At 41.2% G+C, this 21,701-nt stretch overlaps 1 protein-coding gene across 1 annotated transcript in view; it reads left to right on the top strand.

The window, feature by feature from the left end:
* Nucleotides 1-510: 510 nt before the first annotated feature.
* The window catches only part of SLC5A7 (solute carrier family 5 member 7), a 28,583-nt gene continuing 7,392 nt past the window's right edge, over nucleotides 511-21,701 (top strand). Inside the window, exons 1-6 of the mRNA XM_068424998.1 lie at nucleotides 511-568; nucleotides 1,380-1,602; nucleotides 8,326-8,439; nucleotides 11,446-11,601; nucleotides 16,261-16,409; nucleotides 20,392-20,535. Coding sequence (XP_068281099.1) covers nucleotides 1,425-1,602; nucleotides 8,326-8,439; nucleotides 11,446-11,601; nucleotides 16,261-16,409; nucleotides 20,392-20,535 — 741 coding nt within the window. The 5' untranslated portion in view covers nucleotides 511-568; nucleotides 1,380-1,424. The remainder of the gene's footprint in view (nucleotides 569-1,379; nucleotides 1,603-8,325; nucleotides 8,440-11,445; nucleotides 11,602-16,260; nucleotides 16,410-20,391; nucleotides 20,536-21,701) is intronic.

Below are 21,701 nucleotides of genomic sequence, written 5' to 3' on the forward strand. Positions count from 1 at the left end.
CCCGTTTCCCTGCCATGACACGACAATCACTCTCCCTTGAGTCATCCTTACTTCCCCCCAACGTCCCCTAGCACTCTGACGTCTTTCCCCCTTCCTCCCCCCAGCTCTGACGGACACGGTCCTCTCACCCCACTCAACCCTCCTCCTTTATAAAGGGATTTTCCTCTTTTTAATCCACGAGCCCCCCGTCGCAGCCTCAGAACTCGGGGCACCGCCGGCACCGCGAGGGAAGAGAAGATCCCGCCTTTCAGCCTTCGCCCCCCGCGCCCGCCCGCTCCTCAACCGGGAAAAACCCGGGCGGGGGCAAAGCCCCCCGCGGCTCAGCCGCGACGCCGCCCCCCGGGATGGGCGACCGGGCCCCGCGGGGTGCGAGGCAGCGCGGCGGCGGAGCGCAGGTGGGGCGGCGAGCGGCGGGAGCCTCTCCCCGACGGCGCGGGGCGGCGGGTGGGGGCCGGCGGGGAGCCCCGCCGTGGTCGCGGAGCGGGGGTGCGCGGCCGCGCAGGGCGGCGCGGCGCCTCGGCGGAACGCGGCGTGCGGAGCCCCCCGCCGCGCGGGCGGGGCGCGGGAGGTAGGGCTGGCTGCGCGCAGGACTCCGCGCAGGGATCCCGCGGAGCCGCCCGGAGCGCGGACGGGTGTTGCCGGCGCGGCTGCCCGGCAGCGATCGCGGAGCGGCGGGGCGAGGCGGGGAGGGGGCTCCGGGAAAGGCTGGGTACGGGGCAGCCGCTGCTTGTGTCGCCCGGAAGTTTTCCCCCTCCATAGTTCGTATACCTTAAAATTCCTGCCGTTCGACAGCTTTTAAGCTTGCCGTTTGCTTCTCAGATTGCGAACGAGAATAGATTGATACTTCTAATGCTGGGCAATTAAATATTATAAAAAAAGAAAGCGCATATTTTAAAATACAGAAGATGACAGAAGGGGGAAAAGGCTCAGCATTCCAACACAAAGACTCAAAAGATGTGCTTCGCTTATCCATAGTTCTTACTTAAGTTAAAACAGTTTTGTGGCTTGTCCTCTTAACTAAATAGAGACTTTCGTAATAGCCCACACAGCCAAGATCTTCTATCCTGTTCCATGTACCAAACTATTTCTTGACTGAAGAGTTCTCAGACACTGAGGACTTGGTGACACTAAAAGAATTCAGTGCTCGGTAACTGATTTCTAAGAATTGCGTAGCTTTCAGCCACATCGTTTCCCATTGTAATCGCAGGTTACAGTTATTGGTTGTTGCTCCACCGGCATTTTAATTGGCATGTAGGCTTATTTCATAAATTCACCAGAATAGTCTCTTTAATAACCATCTGAGTTTTTTTTGTACACTGATTGAAAAAAGCATCTTACCAGGTTTGTTAAAAGCAGATGTATTATTGCATTCTCTCCAGAGGTCTTAATGAAATAGCGATCAAAGAAACAGTCGTGACTTCAACATGGCTTTCCATGCAGAGGGGCTGGTGGCCATAGTTGTATTCTACCTGGCTATTCTGGCAGTTGGGATATGGGCTGCTTGGAAAACCAAGAACACCGGCAGCGAAGGAGATCGCAGCGAAGCTATTATAGTCGGTGGAAGAGACATTGGCTTGCTAGTTGGCGGATTTACGATGACCGGTATGTAAAAAATCACCTTTTATTTTTTTCCTAACCAGCATATAACTTGTCAGTTTTCCATCTGAATGAAGTGTAATCTGCATGTTGAATAATGCAAAATGGAGAGAATATATATACTTTTTCTCCAATTGCTGCTAACATTGTTTAGTGAACAGCCAAATGTAGCATCTATATAAAAACAACAAATATTTTAAAATCATACAGGAAGAATACATTATATTTCTTATTCATTGCTTTCATATTCATATGTAGATGAGATATGTTTGGGACAGAAGTATAGAATTTATATAGATTAATAAGAAATCCAGTTTTAAAATAACTTATTGTTGTTAAAGCCATTCAAATTGGTGAGTTATTTTGTTTAATCTGAGTAAAACAAAGTTTATATGCAAAAAGATGGGGGGTGCAACATCAATTAAGAACAAGTTTCTAAAAGAAAATTGGCCTAAAACCAAACTTGAATTTACACTGATTTCAGCAAACTTACTTTGTGGATTCTTTTAGCTTCTTTTGCAGCAGTTTGACAATACATTATTAATGTGAATAATAGTATCAGTAGGAAAAGCCTGGGTGAAGGAAGAGTTCTTCCCTAGTTTTTTAAGCAGTGCTGCCTGACTCCCACAGCCAGTCGAACCAAGTGTCTTACCTGGGTAAACAAGGTATCCACAATGTGGTCCAAAATCTCAAGTCTTGCAGCTAACATATGGGATCGGAACAGAAGTGCATTATAAGAAGAGTGAATTGGTCCACCATTTTTATTTAAGCAATTTAATTTTTAAGCATGCTTAGGGCTTTTTTAATTTTTTTTTTTAATTCTAAATCCTATTCAGGCAAAGCCCTTTCAATTGCCAAATTGGATTTATCAGGTTATATTTATGTTTTGCTGGTTTGCCCTGTTCTGGTTTCACAATTATTTAATAAGGAAGAGACATATAAAAACTTGGGCCAAAATTCTGTGTTCTTTAATCAAGAGAAATTCCCATCCCCTTGTAGGGGCATTTTGCTCATTCAAAGACTGAATATCTGGATATTGAGTAAAGAATGTTTGTAAAAGTCAATAAAGTTTGAATACAGGCAGATGTTCTGCTTTTTGCACTTTGCTATAATTTGCTGTATCACGAATCTGTTGGCTACTGAAGCATCAGATATGGCAAGATTCTGCTCATAGCAAGAGCTGGTTTGACTGCTTTCTGCTGAATGGAATGTTTTCAAGAGCACTGAAACCAGAATATTTTGCAGAGATATTGCATGCTACAAAACTGTAATCATTAGATTGGGGGAGTGGAGACAAAAAAAGATATTCGCCATGCAAGTGGTTATGATGAACAGCTTTGCTTGTGGAAGGCACAAATTCTGGTCTCTTTAATCCTATTTTACAGGAATATTTTTCACAACAGCTGAAGCAGAGATGAGACTTGAACTGGGGCTTCCTCTAATGCAGGCAATTTCTATAACCACCTCAATTCACACCCCCATATGCTCATCCTGTTTTATGCAAGCTCTAGAGATGGTGTAGTATATAATCTCAACAGTAGACTATCACGCTGATCCTAAAGCCTTTGTGCAGCTAAAACACTCATGGATTTTATACTATCAGGGTTCACATACTTTCTCACCTTTGCTTTCCATAAATATGGCAATTAAAGCTTGAGATGGCAAGTAAATTACTCTTTCAGTTCCAGCGAACCATGCCTGGCACACAAAGTTAGGTGAGTGTACAAGTCTACTGAATCAGGGGTTAGTCCAAGTTTAGTCTCAGTGAGGGTGATTGGGATACTTAGTTTGCAAAGCCATAACAAAATAATTATGAAAGTAAGCTGATCAAAATCCGCAATAATTTTTACTAAATGGTGACATTATTCAAGGACATATTTGCTTTTTTAAAAACTATAGATTCAGATTTTGCACCTCATAACCATGCCTCCAGAGATATATGGCTATTACAACATAGTCTTTATATTTTACAGCTTTAATTGTCTAAATATGACTTAAAAAGCAAAGCCTATCCCATAAAATGAAAACAAGAAATTTTTAAAGATCTCCCGAAAGGATATTGTTAGTACGGACATGAAGTACTTCGGTTATGGGATAAGGTCTAATTCTGTCTTTCTTGTCCAAGATAACCCCTACCATCTTCCATGGATATTGGCTAAAAACACGGTAGCAGTTTCTACGGCTGCTTAGTGGGGAGGATGACAGTACTCATAAATTTAAAATTAAATTCAGAGCATAAGCATTGTGACTTCATAGGGATGGACTCAAGATTCCTGAGTAATTATAGTTGATTTTCTTAACGGCATTTAAAGTAAATGCACTACCTGTGAATAGTGGTTGTGGATATATTTGGATGTATACTGTGATGCTAAAGAAGCAGCTGTATCAACTAGGTACTGAAATGCCTAAACACAAAGCCTGTTGAAGGCTGAGTGTGTCTGTAATTATCAAAATAGAAAGAGTGAGAAGCTTGAGGTGGGAATGGATCACAGCAGCTCGTATTAAGATGAGCTAACATAGTACCATAGTAGACACACCTTTAATTTGTGTATCATTTTTACATAGTTAACATGTTGCATTAAATATTAGCGTTCCTTAATTTGTGGGTGAAATTCTCAAGAAGTGGTTTCTGCAACAAACTTGAGTCTATTCCAATTTCAGTGACTGAGTTTAAACCTCAAAGGAAATATTTAACATGACATAACCAAATGCCTAAAAACATGACCAAAAAGGTAATAATCTATTGACATAATTTTTCCATTTTAGTTGGGTGGAGCTATGTTCCACAAGAAAAACAGAAATATTATGAAATTCTGTTTTTTTGTAACCTTAGGTCAGGATTTTCATTTTACAGAACTTGATGAGTTGGTTCAATAATTTCAGTGGTCAGACAAGCGTTCATTCCCAAAGAAGTGACAAAAAATTTTCTAACACATATCAATATATAGTATTAGTGTCAGTATATCAATATACTCTGAGATTAATTTCTGTGTTCCTCGTATGAACTAGGAGCAGAATTGCTCTCCATATCCTCAGTATTTGTCTGATCATTTTTTAGGGTGCATGTTTTAAATGGTTATCGATATTTGCTGCATGTTTTGGTCCTTCAGACAGCAGGCAAAGAGAGGATTAAAATAGATTACCACATGAGTGTTTCCATAGACTATTAAATGTTATATTCCTTTTGTCTGATTTAGAAAAAAAAAATAATTTCACCAAAAAAGGTATTAAACTAACTTTAAATTGTGGCTTAGCAAACTGAGGATCAGAAAATTAATATCTAAGGTTGAAATCCCATCCCATTATTTCTTTTCTAATGTATTTACTGATGTCAATGTATGTGCCGACTACCCGTTCACCCCCTCAGAAAAAGCCATATAGCACCTTTCTAGAGCTCTGGGGTCCTTGGCAGATGTTCCAGAAGAGTCATGTGTACAGAAAATTTGATCAGCAACTATTTTTCAATCCCCACTCCAGAAATCAAGTAATACAATTGAAAATAAGTGCTAAATCCTCTATGCCACCCTACCCAGCAATAGCTGTCCATAGGGCATTGTTCCTGTTCCCAGCCAGGGGAGAGCAATGGCCCCTGCAACATCACACAGAAGGGAATTGACCTGCCCCCCTTCAGAAGAAAATAAGGGAGCTAGGCATAGTGTCCAAGTGCCCCTTGGAGAACACCCACCACCTCAGTAGCAACTCCAGGCAAATTGATGCTGGACGTTGAAGCCTCCTTACACCACAGCTGCAGCAATGCTGGAGACTTATTCTTGACTATGGGATATTATTCCTCATCTGGAAATGGATATTGTTCACGCAGAATTCATGCTTATGCTTTTTCCAGGGAAGGAGACAAATACAATTCCCTTTCTAAATGTTTACTTTTGTTATTGTATACAGGTGCTTACAACCTATTCCATAAGTCTGTGCTACTTGAGACACAATAGGCAACACACATATTAGGTAGTCATGAACTCAACTGTCAACGGCTCAATATCCGGGCGGAGATCAGTGACAAGGTGTCCCTCAGGGGTCTGTATTGGGACCAGTATTATTTAACATCTTTGTTGGGGACACGGACAGTGGGATTGAGTGCTGTCAGCAAATTTGTGGATGACACCAAGCTGAGTGGTGCGGTTGATACTCTAGAGGGAAGGGACGCCATCCAGGGGAACCTTGACAGCCTTGAGAGGTGGGGCTGTGCGAACCTCATGAAGTTCAACAAGGCCAAGTGCAAGCTCCCGCACTTGGGTCAGGGCAATCCCAAACATGGATATAGGCTGGGTGATGAGTGGATTGAGAGCAGTCCTGCGGAGAAGGACTTGCGGATGTTGGTGGGTGAAAAACTGAACATGAGCTGACAATGTCTGCTAGCAGCCCAGAAGGCCAATCATATCCTGGGCTGCATTAAAAGTAGTGTGGCCAGCAGGTCGAGGGAGATAATTCTCCCCCTCTGCTCTGCTCTCATGAGACCCCACCTGAAATACTGTGTTCAGCTCTGGGGCCCCCTGCATAGAAAATCACGGACCTGCTAAAGCAGATCCAGAGGAGGGCCACAAAGATGATGAGAGGGCTGGAGCACCTCCTGTATAAGGACAGGCTGAGAGCTGGGGTTGTTTAGCCTAGAGAAGAGAAGGATCTGGGAAGACCTTATAGCAGCCTTCCATAGTTAAAGGGGGCCTACAGGAAAGATGGGGAGGGACTCTTTATCAGGGCGTACAGTGAAAGGATGAGGGCCAACAGTTTTAAACTGAAAGAAGGTAGATTTAGATGAGATATTAGGAAGAAATTCTTTACTGTGAGGGTGGTGAGACACTGGAACAGGTTGCCCAGAGAAGCTGTGGATGCCCCATCCCTGAAAGTGTTCAAGGCCACGTTGGATGGGGCTTTGAGCAACCTGGTCTAGTGGAACATGTCCCTGCCCATGGCAGGGGGGTTGGAACTAGATGATCTTTAAGGTCCCTTCCAACCCAAACCATTCTATCATTCTATGATTCTAGGACTCCGGTAACCAAAGCATCATATTCCCACCTACACTAATTCACAATATCAAGAGGGACAAAATCCCAAATGTCTGACAACTTTTTATGCACGTTCTGTATCCCTGCTCTTCTCATCAAGGATCAGTGTTCACCCATCTTCTCCATGTGGTCCCACATGGTCATCACTTGCCTCGTGTCTCTGTAGTGTACAATAGATCTCAATACCCAAAAGTTTACCAATAAGAGGCTTCCTTGGGTCATTTCTTTTGTTGCAGACTTTCTCTGCATGCACATCCCTCATACAAGCCCACTATACTATTTCCAACAACAGAATGGTCCATTCCTGTGCTTCAAAATGCTGAAAGAGGGACAACTGTAATGCTCTGATTGATGGAGATCTTTGATTCTAAATCCGTGGTGTAATTTAACATCGAGTTTAAAAAAATACCCTCTGGAAGTATTTGAGAGATATCACAGTTAAGCAGAAAAGAGTGGTCATTTAGATTTTCATGAAATGTCGTTAGGAATTTTAATTAAAATTTCTTCCTTTGAGTTTATCTCCAATTGTTTGTCTTAAACACAAAATCAAGTTTGCTTGTATAATGGTGATGCTGGGAAAATTCTGAAGAATGCTTAATAAGGAAAATAAATTTCTTACAATTGTGAATTTTTACACAGAAAGCCTGAACTACTCTTAGATGAGAAGACAAAGGCTTCTGAGGCAAACTAAAATAGCGTTACAAAATGTAATGATCTGCCTGCCCTTGTACAAACTACAGACCCGCATTCATAAAACTTACTCATTATACATTAGAGAAAAATCAAGAACTTTTTGCATGGAATCTGCAAGCACGAAGAGGTAAACTTTATTACATAGTTTGTTAGGAATTATTTTTGCAGATGTAATCACAATACATTTCCATGTTGGAGATTTTCTTTCATACCTACTGTAGGTCCCAAGTTCTCAAATGTAGAAACTTCCCTTCAAGGCAGAGAATCAATTCATTAAGGGTCTGAGGTTGGTATATTAAAAATACTGCTGGTTTTCAGAGAGATAAAATCAGAAATATTATAGATAGCACAATTCACTTCTGGAATATGTCTTCAAGAAGCACAAAAATAAATTAGTCAAAATTTAGAACTTAAATAGCAACACAAAACCACCACAGCACTATATGGAAATATAGCATTTAGGGAAGTCAGAGTTTACTAAATGTGCTTGGTGTAGCCACAATTGAAAATCTAGCAAGGTTTTAAGGGCAATTTTTTTCATGAAGACCCTAGTAAATGATGCATTCATTAATCTCTTGTCTAATTTAAATGCTTTGAGTTTTCCCAGCTGGGATGACTTTATCACTGTATGTTTATTGCTCTTCTTCTGATCCCCCCTTACATCTCTCCTGCATTTGGAGTACCACAAAGAAAAAGGTAATGGTTAACAAGTTGATGTGCTTCGTTGATTGTAAACAAGTAGTGGGAGACTCAGCGCTCACATCTTCACTGACTATACAGATGCTCAGACACCTTGATGATTGTCTCAGTCCATCTGACTTTTTTTTTTTGTATTCTTAGGTTGTAAGTTTTTTGAATTAGGACTATCTTCTATGGAAGGATGCCATGTCTGGCCCTTTTACAGTACATGTAATCAAAAGTAGCAATATCATAAGTGATGACAATTTCATTCCACAACATGGGAGGTTTTCTTTCTTTGTGCACATTAAAGACTTTTCCACCTCTTGTTTTTCAGCCACGTGGGTTGGAGGAGGTTACATCAACGGGACAGCAGAAGCTGTGTACGTCCCAGGCTATGGTCTAGCTTGGGCTCAGGCACCTATCGGATATTCCCTTAGTCTGGTTTTAGGTAAGCAAATAACTAAAACTAATAGTCTCTCATTTTAAACAGTTCTGATGACAAGTCCATCATTTGAAATGAAACAATTAGGATCTGATAAAAAGATACTGAGGTAAACTGGATTTCTTTTTCTGATTGATAGGTTTGGCTATGAAAAAGAAAAACAGAAAATCACCATAAATAGTTTGAAATCTTAAGTCTCCTGAATGCCTTGGCAAGAACCATTTGATTATTACAACCATAGTGATCTATGGAGGTCACAATAAGAAAGGTTTTGTTGTGGGATTTTTTTATTGTGTATACTAAGTTTTATATATTCAGGTTTTCTTTAAGTGCCTATATGATCTGGAACGTGATGGTATCAGGGCACCTGCAAATCTTGGAATTCAAGAATGGTAAATAACTTAAATAACCTGTCAGGTTAAGGAAGTGCTTATACTTCACAGATCTTCACGAAGAGTATAAGTAACTTGTCTAATTTTGTGTATGAAGTCTGTAGGAGAACCAATCTATTTCCTTAAAATTGGACCAAGCATTCTCTTAAATGTGGTACAAAACTCCACATGTCAAAATGCAAATACACAATCCTTCTATATGCAGGGTCAGAGTGTAAAATACAGACAGCATTATGATTTTTAATGCTGTGGCCTCTAATTCCTGAAATGTAGTCTCAGAACTTCCTTCCTTTTCTTAAAAATAATAGCAATAAAATATTTCTCACCATGTCTCAACCACATGGAGCAGCTCACAGCGAAATTATCGCCTTGTGAACCATGATGAATACATCACAAAGTTGTCGACTACATCCTCTCAGTTTGTGAACAGATCATGTCCCTAAGGCAACACAAAAGAAACTGTGTTTTTCGTCTTTCATTAATGTGACTGGTATATTAGCCTTTCTAATAATACCTGACCTCTCAGTCTATTCTGAGTCTTTTCTCATGGTCCTCCCACCTAGTCTGTCCCTTTGTTTCCTTTTGTTGCTTATCCAGGTCTTCTTGCCCCTTTTACTTCTTCCTGTGCAACTCGATGTCCCTCCTAACTCTTTTTTTTCCACTTAGAAATGCTTTCCTATGGCCTGTCCTGGTTCTTCTCTCTTCCCAGGCAGAAACCATCGCCATCGTAGATGCTCCTCTCTGGAACATGTGGGCCAGCTCCAGTTCCAGTAGTAGTTCCCATCCCTGAGAGCAGCTCTATTATTTCCTGTAAGGAAAACAATAACAGTAGATGTCTGCCTGGAGATCAGTTGATGTCATTATGAGGTCGTGAGGATCATGATCCATCAACGTCATTAAGCAGTCATTAGGATCGTAGTCACAAGCATCTTCCTGACTCTTACCCTCTGTAGAATTCACACAAATTAATAATAGCCCAGAAGGGGTTGAGTTAGCCTCTCCCCTCATTTCCACCCGTTTTTAGATATCCAGACTTTTTTCCCTGGAAATTATAATGCCCACGGCAGGAAAAAGGAGTCTGTGTCAAGATACCGTGTATCTCTCTGCAGAGCACAGAGAGGAAAGCATTTCTGTAGGTGTGATCTGTACATGCAGGTTTGAAGGGAGGTGTTGGTTATCTTTGTTTTAAAAAAAATATCAAATTTATAAATACAAGTCTAGAAGAAATGTTATTGCTTCAGACTGGAAGGATTTAAGATTGATACAATCTCCCTGTAAGTTCAATGTTGTGCTGCATACCACTTTTCCTAATTTTTCAAGCAATTTAGTTTTAAAGGTTAGAATATTCCCTATTTCCTTTGACACATTTGAACATCCTAATAGATTATAATAACAGTGACTGTTTTTTTCTTCTTTTAGTTGTCTTTTGTAATGATGACATAACAAGTAGAATAGGAACAGTATCCATGACCAATCCAAGAATAGTAAAAAAACGCTGAAGGGTTTCTGCATCCAAACATCCTGCCTAAAGACAACATTAACATAAGCAGTATAAATAAATTGTGGTTGGTAAGCCAGTACCTTCTGTTCAGGGAACTTAATGAAATGAAGAAATATGAGCGATATAAGAAAATACATAGAGATGTGGAAAATCTTCTGTACAATACGATGAATATATTACATATCTTGTGATGAAGAAGCTAAGGGTTACCAAATACTGTACAGTAGATTTTATTGGGGACTGACTTTTTTTTTATTGTACCTTATACATTGTGTTTCAGCAGATTTACTGTGGTAGAGGTCTACTTAGTTATAGTCACGTGCAGGTCTCAACTACAGAGGTTTCCATAGAAAGTCTCTTTCAGCTCTCCTGAGATATGTCCTTTTATTTCCTCAACCAGAAAGAATTTGAGGACTGTACATTAGAAAGGTGAGGCCTTTGCACATCTATGTACATATCCAGCCCATATGCCAGCCAGGCAGAGCAGAATTGAGATACATCAAAATTCCTGAACATGCATAAGTGAAATAAGTGTATGACAAATGTTCGGAGAGCCTGACACCTGCACAGTGAAGAAGGCATCTGACCTACCCCACAGGTGTAGTAAGGTTGATTTAAGCATACATGATAAATCTGAATCATCCTGAAAGAATCGGATTTGCTGTGTGTGCACTAAACCATGTGTGAACTTGTATTTCTGATCCAGGAATCCCACACGGGTTTTTTTTTAGAGTAGGATCATGTGAAAATTCATGCTGGATTCTGCTGTAAGAACGAACAGGATTAGGTAGACAAGCTGCTTCCTTAGGCTGATCCAAAATTAGACAAAACTCTGACAGCCTCCATAATGGCAAATTAAGTAAACTGAAGCAGACAAAAGCAGACAAACTAATTTTTCATTATCAGACCATAGATATTGATGGAGTTGATGTATTTATGTAACTCTGTAGACAGATGTAAAGTAAGAGTTCTTAGAGGATATTTTAACTGTACTTATTTCTTTAAAAAAACCAGTAATGTTGGTATTTTTGTACACTTAGCTGACAATCAATGTTTTACTCCTTAATGGCAATGCATTTCTCCCCTGCAGCTGGTGTCTTATGCTACTTTTCTTTGTAGGTGGCCTTTTTTTTGCAAAACCCATGCGATCCAAAGGCTATGTGACAATGCTAGACCCTTTTCAGCAGCTTTATGGAAAAAGGATGGGAGGGCTACTGTTTATTCCAGCTTTAATGGGAGAAATGTTTTGGGCTGCTGCCATCTTCTCTGCCTTAGGTAAGGAATAAGCAGTATAAATATTAATTTATCACAAGTGGAAAGGATTAAGAAAATCAGAAATCCATTAAAATTCTGGCTTCAAATGCTAACTATCCTAGACAAATGATTCAGAGTGTGACAGTTCTCAGACCTGTGCTAACTACCCCATTAATTATTTTTGGTAATGGAAAGACATGCAAGGTATCTATTCATTTTCAGGTACCTTTAGGTTGTCCCTTTTCAAAGATTCAGCAACAAATTTCCTTTAATTGTGAGGGTGACATGAGTGTTTGCAGGTGTCCCTTTGGTGTCAAGGCTGAGCCAGCTTCTCTTTTACACCACTAAGATCACAGAAGTAAGTTAAAATTTTCCTTAAAGATATGAAAGATTATTGCCAATGCATCTAAACAAAATAATCCTTTTTATATAGGAGACCTACATATACAGAGCTTTCCATAGCACAAATAACAGAAGTAAAACAGATGCTGACCAATAAATTGAAATATTATTCAGGTCTAAATGGCCTTCTACTTGACAAAACAAAGAAAATACTTAGGATTCAAGAAAGGATTCAGAGAATTAGTGGAACTATGACTCAATAGAAAATCACCCAACTACTCATCCAGTCCTGAAAAAAAAATCATTTTCCAGGGTTTTTAATTATATTTCAGGCCTGAATTTAGCAATCCCTTCAAGAACTGAGAAAGCTCTTGAGTTGAAGCACCAGTAGTTGAATTTACCAGCTAATCATACTCATAGTGCACATGCATGTGGTAATGCTTTCTAGCACAAGCTATTTTAAACAGAAAATAAACCTTGAAGGTACTCTCCAACTGTGCTCTGATGAACTGCAAAGCGATGGGGAGCTTGTTTACCACAATTTCATCACAAAACCCTTAAAGGACTAAGAACAAACTGCATGCTGAGGTGATAGGAGTTGAATAACTTGAAAAACACTCTGAGTATTTGGAATATACTTTCTTTTTGATTGAGGACAAGCTAATCTGTGATACTTCAAAGCAAGTGGTGTGAATAACTTTCTAGTAGGTTTATATTAACAGCTGACAGTTAAAGACTGTCAATGACTATAAAGGTCATTGAGGGTTTTTATTTTAGCTATTCTGTGAATAATCTGGTTATATTATATCTCCTAATTTACACATCTATCCTCACTGATAAATATTTAATCCCAGTACTCTTCACTACTTGATCTTCCTCATGATTTCTTGCTTGGCAGGGTTATAGAAGGGAAAGACAGGGCTTCGGCTTGTGAAAGTGGTTTGAGCTTGTAATCCTTAAGCACATGAACTTTGAAGGCTCACTGTACAACAAAAAACCACCTGGCAGCTCCCAGCAGCTCTTATACACCACACATCATGTTGTGTTCTACTGCCAGAATTTTTCCACCTATGTGGTCAAGAATACCCATCTGCAATACCTGCAAGGACTAAAAGTTATTGCAACATGTTTCATTTAAATTATCCTAACTAGAAGGGATGGAATTTTTTTTAAACATGGTTTTAAAACACTGCAATCACTTGAAATATCTAGTACATCTAAGGGAAATATGTAACCATCCTGAGAGCTGCTGGAAGGGCAGTACAGGAGGGCACAAGCTATTCAGGAGGTTTCTTGAGTGCACTGAAAACAACGTCCTGAAACAAATGATCAGGGAGCTGATGAAGGGAGGTGCTTTGTTGAACCTGATACTTACAAAAAAGGAAGAACTAGTTAGAGATGTGAAGGTCGGAGGCAGACTTGGCTGCAGTGTTCATGAGATGGTGGAGTTCAGGGTCCTGAGAGGAGGGAACAAGGCAAAAATCAGGACCTCAACAATGGACTTCAGCAGAGTAGAGTTTGGCCTCTCCAGGGATCTACTTGGAGGAATCCCATGGGAGACAGCCCTGGAGAGAAGAGGAGTCCAGGAGAACTGGCTGATATTCAGGGACCACCTCCTCCAAGCTCAAGAACTGTCTACCCTGACAACCAGGAAAACAAGCAAAGCTGTCAGGAGACCTGCATTGATGAAAAAGGAGCTCCTGATAAGACTCAGACATAAAAAGGAAGCATTCAAGAGGTGGAAGCAGAGACAGGTGACCTGGAAGGAATACAGAGACACTGTCCAAGCATGCAGAGATGGCTTTAGGAAAGCCATAGTCCACGTGGAGTTCAATCTGACCATGAAGGGCAGCAACAAAAGCTTCTGTGAGTACATAAACTAGGGAAAATGTGGACTGCTGTTGAATGGGACGGGGGACCTGGTGGCAAAGGATATGGAAAAGGCTGAGGTACTCAGTGCCTTCCCTGCTTCATTCTTTGCTGGTAAGACCAGCCTTCAGGAATCCCAAGACCCTGAGAACCCTAGGAAAGTCCAGGGCAAGGAAGGCTTGCTAGAGGAGGATCAGGTTAGGAAACATTTAAATAGACTGGACAGTCACAATTTCATGGGACCTCATGGGATATATCCCACAAGTGCTGTGGGATCTGGCTGATAGTATTGCAAGGACACTCTCAGTAATCTTCTGAAGACTGTGGTGATGAGGTATGTTCCTGAAGACTGGAAGAAAACAAATGTCACTCCTGTCTTCAAGAAGGGCAAGAAGGAGAATACCAGGAACTAAAACTGGTCAGCTTCACCTCAGTCCCTGGGAAGGCGATGGAACAAATACTCCTGGAAACTACTTCCAAACAAATGAAGGTCAAGAAGGGGATTAGGAGGAGTCAGCATGGATTTATGGAGAGGAAATAATTCCTGACCAACCTGAAATCTTCCACAATGAACTGACTGGCTTGGTTCACGATGGGAGAGCAGGGCATGTTATGGATTTCAGAAAGGGCTTTTTTTACACCATCTCCCGTAATATCATTGTAGACAAACAGATGAAATATAGACTAGATAAGTGGACAGTAAGGAGGACTGAAAACTGGCTGAATTGCTGGGCTCAGAGGGCTATGACCAGCAGCATGGAAGCCACTGGGGTGGCCAGTCACCAGTTGTGTACCCCGAGGGTCAATACTGAGTCCTGTATTCTGTAACGTCTTCATTAATGACCTGGCTTATGAGACCAAGTGCACCTTGAGCTAGTTTGCAGAAAATAAAAATTGTGAAGAGTTGCTGATAGACCAGATGGCTGTATTGTCATTTAGAAGGACCTCAACAAGCAGCAGAAATGGGCCAACAGGAACTTCATGAAGTTTAACAAAGGGAAATGCTGACTCCTGCACCTGGGGAGGTACAACGTGATGTCCCAGTACAGGCTGAAGGCTGACCAGCTGGAAAGCAGGTTTGCAGAAAAGGACCTGGGAGTCTTAGAAGGCAATGAAGCTGACCATGAGCCAGCAATGTGCCCTTGTGGCAAAGAAAGCCAATGGTATCCTGGTCTGCATTAGAAGGACCATTGCCAGCCAGTTGAGGGAGGGGGTCCTTCCCCTCTACTCAGCACTGGTGAGACACATTTGGAGTGCTAGATCCAGTGCTTCCCAGTGCAAGAGACATGGACATAGTCTAGTCAAAAGCCACAAAGATTATTAAGGGACTGGGTATCTGTCATATAAGGAGAGGCTGAGAGAGCTAGCACTATTCAGCCTGGGGAAGATAAGGCTCAGGGGGTTCTTATCCATGTGCATAAATACCTGATTTGGCAGTAGGGGGAGCTGAATAAAGAAGACAGAGCCAGGCTCATCTCCGTGCTGCCCAGTGACAGGATAAGAGGCAATGGGCACAAGCAGAACTACAGGAAATTCCATTTAAACTTAAGAAAAAATTTATTTTTTTTACAGTGGGAGAGGTCAAACACTGGCACAGGTTGCCCAGAGAAGTGGAGTCTCCATCCTTGCAGATATTCAAGACCCGACTGAACATGATCCTGAGCAACCTGCTCCAGCTGACACTGCTTGAGTGGGGACTTGGACTAGACAATCTCTAGAGGTGTCTTTCAGTCACAGCAGCTCTTTGATTCTCTGAGCTGTTTTGTGGATACCGACTGGTCAGCTCAACATTGTGGTTTGTTTTCTACAAATGAAATCTGCTTGATGGTGCTTGAAAAAGTTCTTGGTTTCTAGGTCAGCAATGGAGGATGGATTCTCCACTTTGCAAAGAAACCCACTTTTGTCCAATGTAAACAATTCAAGGGGACTTTAGAAGGGTCAGTGGACAATTGTCTCTATGTCTGATGCCTCCTCTGCAGTTCCTTCCTTGGTGAAAAGGGGCTAGCTCAGAGCATAAGTGAGATATAAAAGGGTGTGATATGTTGCAGCAGACCTCCTCTAGGCACAACCTTTACTGCAATGATACACTTGTTCTCATCCAGCTGCAACTCACCCAGGGAGGCTTCAGCTGTCTGTGCGTGGCTGCTTTTCCCCAGACAGAACAAGAAAGCGTAGCCCTACCAGAGCTTGAGCAATGTAAAGAAAGGCTGTTGCAACCCTTCCTTCCTCCCTCTGTTTCATAAGAACCTGCAAAATGACAGATGCTAAGCTTAGTCTAACAGGAGCCTTCCTTTTCCCACTCCCTTCAAAGGTGCAGAAGGGGTATGCAGAAGATAGAGGGGGGGAATATCTTCATTCTGTTGCTAAGTGTCAGACCAGCAACTGTATATGCAAGTTAACAAAGGTGAGCCTTCTCATCAGACACACTGTGGCATACACTAACATACAGTGCTTTGTTTTTCCCCATAGGTGCCACTATAAGTGTGATCATTGACATTAATATGAATATTTCAGTCATTATTTCTGCCCTGATTGCAACTCTGTACACGCTTGTGGGTGGTCTTTATTCTGTGGCCTACACTGATGTAGTTCAGCTCTTCTGCATCTTCCTGGGACTGGTAAGTTTGGCTTTTTTTCCCTTCTTTGATGAGGATTTTGCCCTGAGCATTACGATGATTACTGAAACCTATTACCCACCTTCAGTTTTGGAACGGTGTCTTCGCTGAAAGTGCGGCGAAGGAATTTCTCCACTCACAAATCCCTGACTTACAAGAGTCTGCATTTACATCAATGTACAGCCTGTTCTTTGACAACAATGCTGACCAAGAGGCCCAATTCTTCAGCTTTTTCCAACCAGTCTGATAGTGCAAACACTCTTGTAATTTTCCTGCTGAGTATACATCTAACTCAGGCTAGGACTGGAGCTGACTCCTTCCCTATCTGTACATAGGACTGTGGCACATGCACTGGAAGGGGGCATCAGACATAGGAAGCAGTCAGTAGAGCAGTCCAGAAACACTGGCATTGGACCTGCAGAGCTGAGACTCTCCTTCTTCTCTTTCCTATAGCTGTCAGCTACTCACACAGCTTAGTTAACCTCCTGCTTTAAATCACCGCCTTGGTTTTCCCCTCATTTCCCTCCATTGTCCTTGGAGACCACACTATAGGAAGTCTCACCAGATGACCTTGCTGTTTAAATACAGTGGTATGAATATCCTCTCATCAGCTATCAATGATATGCTAGTGGGTAACCTTTTCTTTTATTTACTTCTGTTCTTTAAGCCCTACTCTGAAAAACATCAATGCAACAGGGCTCAGATTGCAGGGGTGCAATCAAAGAAGCTGCTGTCTTTGCCAGTGGCAGTAATAGATGGTCACAGGTGTGCAGAGATCTGAGACAGGCTGAAATAAATGGGGTGGCTCAAGGTGATGGAACTGAAAGGTACCTTGGGGACCCAGAGTTTTTTCTCTGCTTTCACCAGAGTTCTTGCACAGCTCTAGGGAAATTGGTTCAGCTGGAGCTCACACAGGTGGTCAGTAACCAACCCTGTGTGTCCTCACTCTGTGACATCCTACCGTGAGGCCTATGGCCTTATTTGCAGAAGTGCTAAGCATTCCCTGTTGTAACTGACTTCATGAGAATGGCGCTAAATACCCTGAAAAAGCAAATCCAAGTTCCAGCTGGCCACCTCAAATGAGAAGTTACTCCAGATCTTCTTCTCTCATACCTTTGAAAGTAGTCTCCTTCCCTAACATGCATGTTAATATTTGTGAACCATTCAGTTTCTACAGATGGTGTGCATTACAGAAATTCCCAAAACTGTAGATAAATCAAAATACAGAAATGCTTTTCCAATGAGAAAAACTCATGCACTGCAAAACACCCTGATCCCGTGGGAACAACATGTGATCCAGTATTAAAGTCAGCATGAACCTGATAGGGAGGGAAAAGCAAATGAAGGTTGTATAGCAATCTTCTAAATGCTTGGATCCGTACCTTTAATGGTGTTCTTTTCATTTAGGTTGGGCTCTTTATGTAATTTCCCATTTGAAATAAACAACAATGATGTCATGTAGAAGGAACCACATTCATAACCTCAAGAGACATCAGTGGGGCTGGAAGCCTCAGATAGCATCTAAATGGTCATGCTCTAGGTGAGGCAGTTTTGGATGAGATGTGACACTTCCACAGTAGGTGTCACAGCAGAAGATGTCACAGGCTCAGGTATCCCAGCTTCCCATCCAGGCTGTGAAGCAGTTTGTATTCCCACTGGCACAGAGCTTTACAGCTCATTCCTCTAATGTCTGTTCCTCTCCTGCTCCTTACCCAAGAGGAGATGCTTGTTGTAATCACTTCTGTTTCCTACCCTGGCTCATCAATTCAGCCACAGCTTTTTCCTTAGGCTTCCATAACCTCTACCGTAACCTCTACCACAGGCAATCCATGTACTTCCCTGCTTTTCTCCTTACAATCCCATGTAGTCTCTTTCCTTCCCTCCTCACTCTCCTGTACCCACATCTGCAATTCTCAGCTCTTTGTTTTTATCTTGCCCCGTGAGTCTTTCACTGATCCTGCACTGTATCCCCACTATTTACTGAATTTTCATCTCAGCTGTATTATTAATCCCCCATCTAAACTCTTTGCCATCAAGTAGAAGTCCTTGTTTTCTGGTTTCCAGTCCCATGAGGTGAACCATGAGGTCCTTCTAGCTACCTGCTCCTTCCACCCCTGAGCCTCAAGTCCAAACAAAGTCCCAGTTTCTGCTTCACTTCCACAAGCCTTGGTTTTATTTGCCCTCCATTCAAAACAGTGAGTTCTCTACTCCGGTTAGAAAGGGCTCAATGAAGAAATTTGGTCTATGTCTATATTAAGCAAGTTAAACAGTGTCAAGGTGAAAACGCATGATCATCTGTAGTGCTTAATTGTTAACACAGTCCTGGCACTGTTTTGGCCCACGCCGACTAGTATTTTCCCAGATAGTTCCCAGGAAGAGTTGAAGGCTGTCCTTTTTGGCAGGGAAAGGAGTATCAATGTAAACCATGACATGTCAGTGAAATGCAGGGCCAGAGAAAGTGTCCTGACTTGTTTTATTTACTAATATAGAGGTAATCCTTGAGAACAGAAAGAGCTAGGTTACTGTCAGGAACTGGAATGGATTAGAAAAACTCATAATGCATTTGCAATACAGTCCCTAGTAAATCCTGGGCTGTGGCATGCAGGCTGCAGGTGGACGTTTAGAAATTTACTCTACTGAAAATCTCAGCTGAGTATGGGCAAACTACAGCTCTTCAGAAGCTCATCACTTGGACATTTGAGATTCACAAAAAAGAATTAAAATTCCATTTGACATCCTTGTTCCCCATGAATTTCTCAACAAGAAGAGTATTAACATCCATTAATTTTGACAATATGTTTATTTTTTCCTCAAAATATCTTGGAGACAGTTGAAACATTTTGGTGATCTTTCCCAGGAAAGCCCGAGAAGACAATGAGAAGGAAATCTTTCTGCCTAAGTGTTTAAACTGGCAAAGTTTAATATGTAACCGAGAACAGAATACTATGGTAGGTGATAAACAACTTGAATAATAAGCAGTGCAGAAAAACACAGGAATAATTAATATATTCTTCACAGATTATTGCAATAATTGTACAACAAAGTAGAGGAACATGTTTAATTTCTCCCCTTCTTGCTCCTGTTACCCCATACATTTAAATGTGATCAGTTGGATTGTGGTAATCTGCATGTTTTGGATATCATTGGAGCCTTAAGGATGCTGTGCTTGCAATGGTCTATTCCATATAGCACAAAGCCTGGTTTTCATCTCAGTAGGAGCTACTGAGGTTCTCCTCATAGAGAGTTAGTGAGTTACATCATTGCAAAATGAATTGGCAAGTAAATGCACAAAAAGTCAGTTGGTGAAGGAAATGAACTGTCTGGCCAAAACTGTCTCTGGGAAGGGTTTCTCAGTGGATTTTTCAGTCTAGACCAAAAACAGAGAGACTTAAAATACACAAGAGGCCAGAGTGAAATTGCCCTCAAGGTAGGAAAGTGCTGTAACACGGGGCTACTGGGTGTTCTGGAGCAAGAGAGATGGGGGGTCACCAACAGCACCCCTCTCTTTTCACAATATAGTTTTGTTTTGAATTAAAAACAAATTCCCAAGCCTTCAGGTGTGTTTGTGATGTCTCTTGCCTGTATACTGTCAAATCCTGATGCTATTGCACACAAATTCATATGTAGATGTTTCTCTACAGTGTGGTCCAGGAAAGGGTGTAAAGAATATGTGTGTAGTTTAGGGAAAATAAAATGAGGATATATAAATGTGTCTTCCCTGCTGATTTGGTGATTTACATTGTTTAATTCTCTGCTCATACTCCCACTCTCCAGAACAGAGGTAAGCTATCCACTACCAGGATCTCTGGATTTTGGAGATGCTCCACCAGCACTTAATCTGACTTTTCTGCAAGCCAGCTTTGCAACTTGGTTTTTCATCTGCAGCATGCAAGAAGAAGAAAACCAGATCAATGTTAATATTAAAATTTCATGGGTTTAGAATGCCTTCTTTAGACTTGAACAAAGTGTTAATCTTTGGTTTCAGTGGATCAGCGTACCCTTTGCAATGTCCCACCCTGCAGTGACTGACATTGGGTTCACGGCTGTGCGCCAGGTGCACCAAGCACCTTGGCTTGGATCTATCAACTCACTTGACATTTACACATGGCTGGACAATTTCCTTTTACTGGTAAGTGACGTCTTGTACGAAGGAATGAAGCATTTAAGCACTCACACTGTGTTACTGTGACAGCTGAAAATATAACAGAGTCTAGTTAAGAGTTTCCAGCAAACAGAAAACTTTAACCCTCTTGACTCCTGCTCAATATTTCTGCACATTTGAATCATTTCAGTGAAATATCAGTGGAATATTGTAGCACAGCTGTCAAAGTCAGCACTGCCAGGAATGCAATTTAAATATCATCAGACTGAAAGAGTTGACTTAGGCTAAAATTAATTAAAAGTATGCAGCTAATATTTAAATTATGTCATTCTTGGAAGAGGAATTTATATATTGCAGAAGGCAATAAATGTGTTATACAAATGATTAAATATGCCTTAGGTATAGGTGATGTAGAAAAAGCTTTGCAGAGATGGATGGATGGATGAATTCATATGCGCACACATGCCAGAATGAACTTAGGGCTTTTGTTATTTAATACCCATGTATTACACATGGGACTGGTGGTTATTAGGTACTTTCCATTAGAAGATCTAGCAACACATGCTAACATTTTCCATTCTCGGTGTCACTGAGAAACTCTATGCTGTTTTTATTATCATGTTGTGCTTTGGGTTTCCTTTCTCTGTTTTTTTTTTTAAATAATCTCAACCAAAAATCTTCAGAGTTTTCTTATAAATGAGCTATTAAAAAATATTGTTTTATCCAGCTTAAATTTTTTAGAGATTCTCAGAAAGCCAAAGTATGACATTAGCTCAAGTGGCTGTATTCTGTGTGGTAAGCCTGAAGGTTTAATCTCTGCTGATGACCAAAGAAAAGCTCTGATGTTGCCAAATTGTGACACATTTTCTTCCCATCTTGTTTATTTCACTACAGCTCAAGAAATTTACACATGCTTGGAAAGCTTTGTTAAAGGAACATTATTAAGTCTGTTCAGTCATAAAGTCTGAACAGTCATAAATAGCAAGTCAAAATCAGAGTTGCCTGTGCAACATTCATTTGGTCCCTGTGTGTGCATGAAACATGTATGAAACACCTGTATACACACTATTTGGTCCAAATGCCTCCTGCCTCATTTAGTGTGTAGAACTGGGCTGTGAACGTTTAGTGAGCAATTTGCTTTGTTTTCTTTCCATACCACGTAGTCTTAGGCACATATTTACTTCGTGGAGGCT

This window comes from Nyctibius grandis, chromosome 2, assembly GCF_013368605.1.
Source record: "Nyctibius grandis isolate bNycGra1 chromosome 2, bNycGra1.pri, whole genome shotgun sequence".
Classification (NCBI taxonomy): Eukaryota; Metazoa; Chordata; class Aves; order Nyctibiiformes; family Nyctibiidae; genus Nyctibius; species Nyctibius grandis.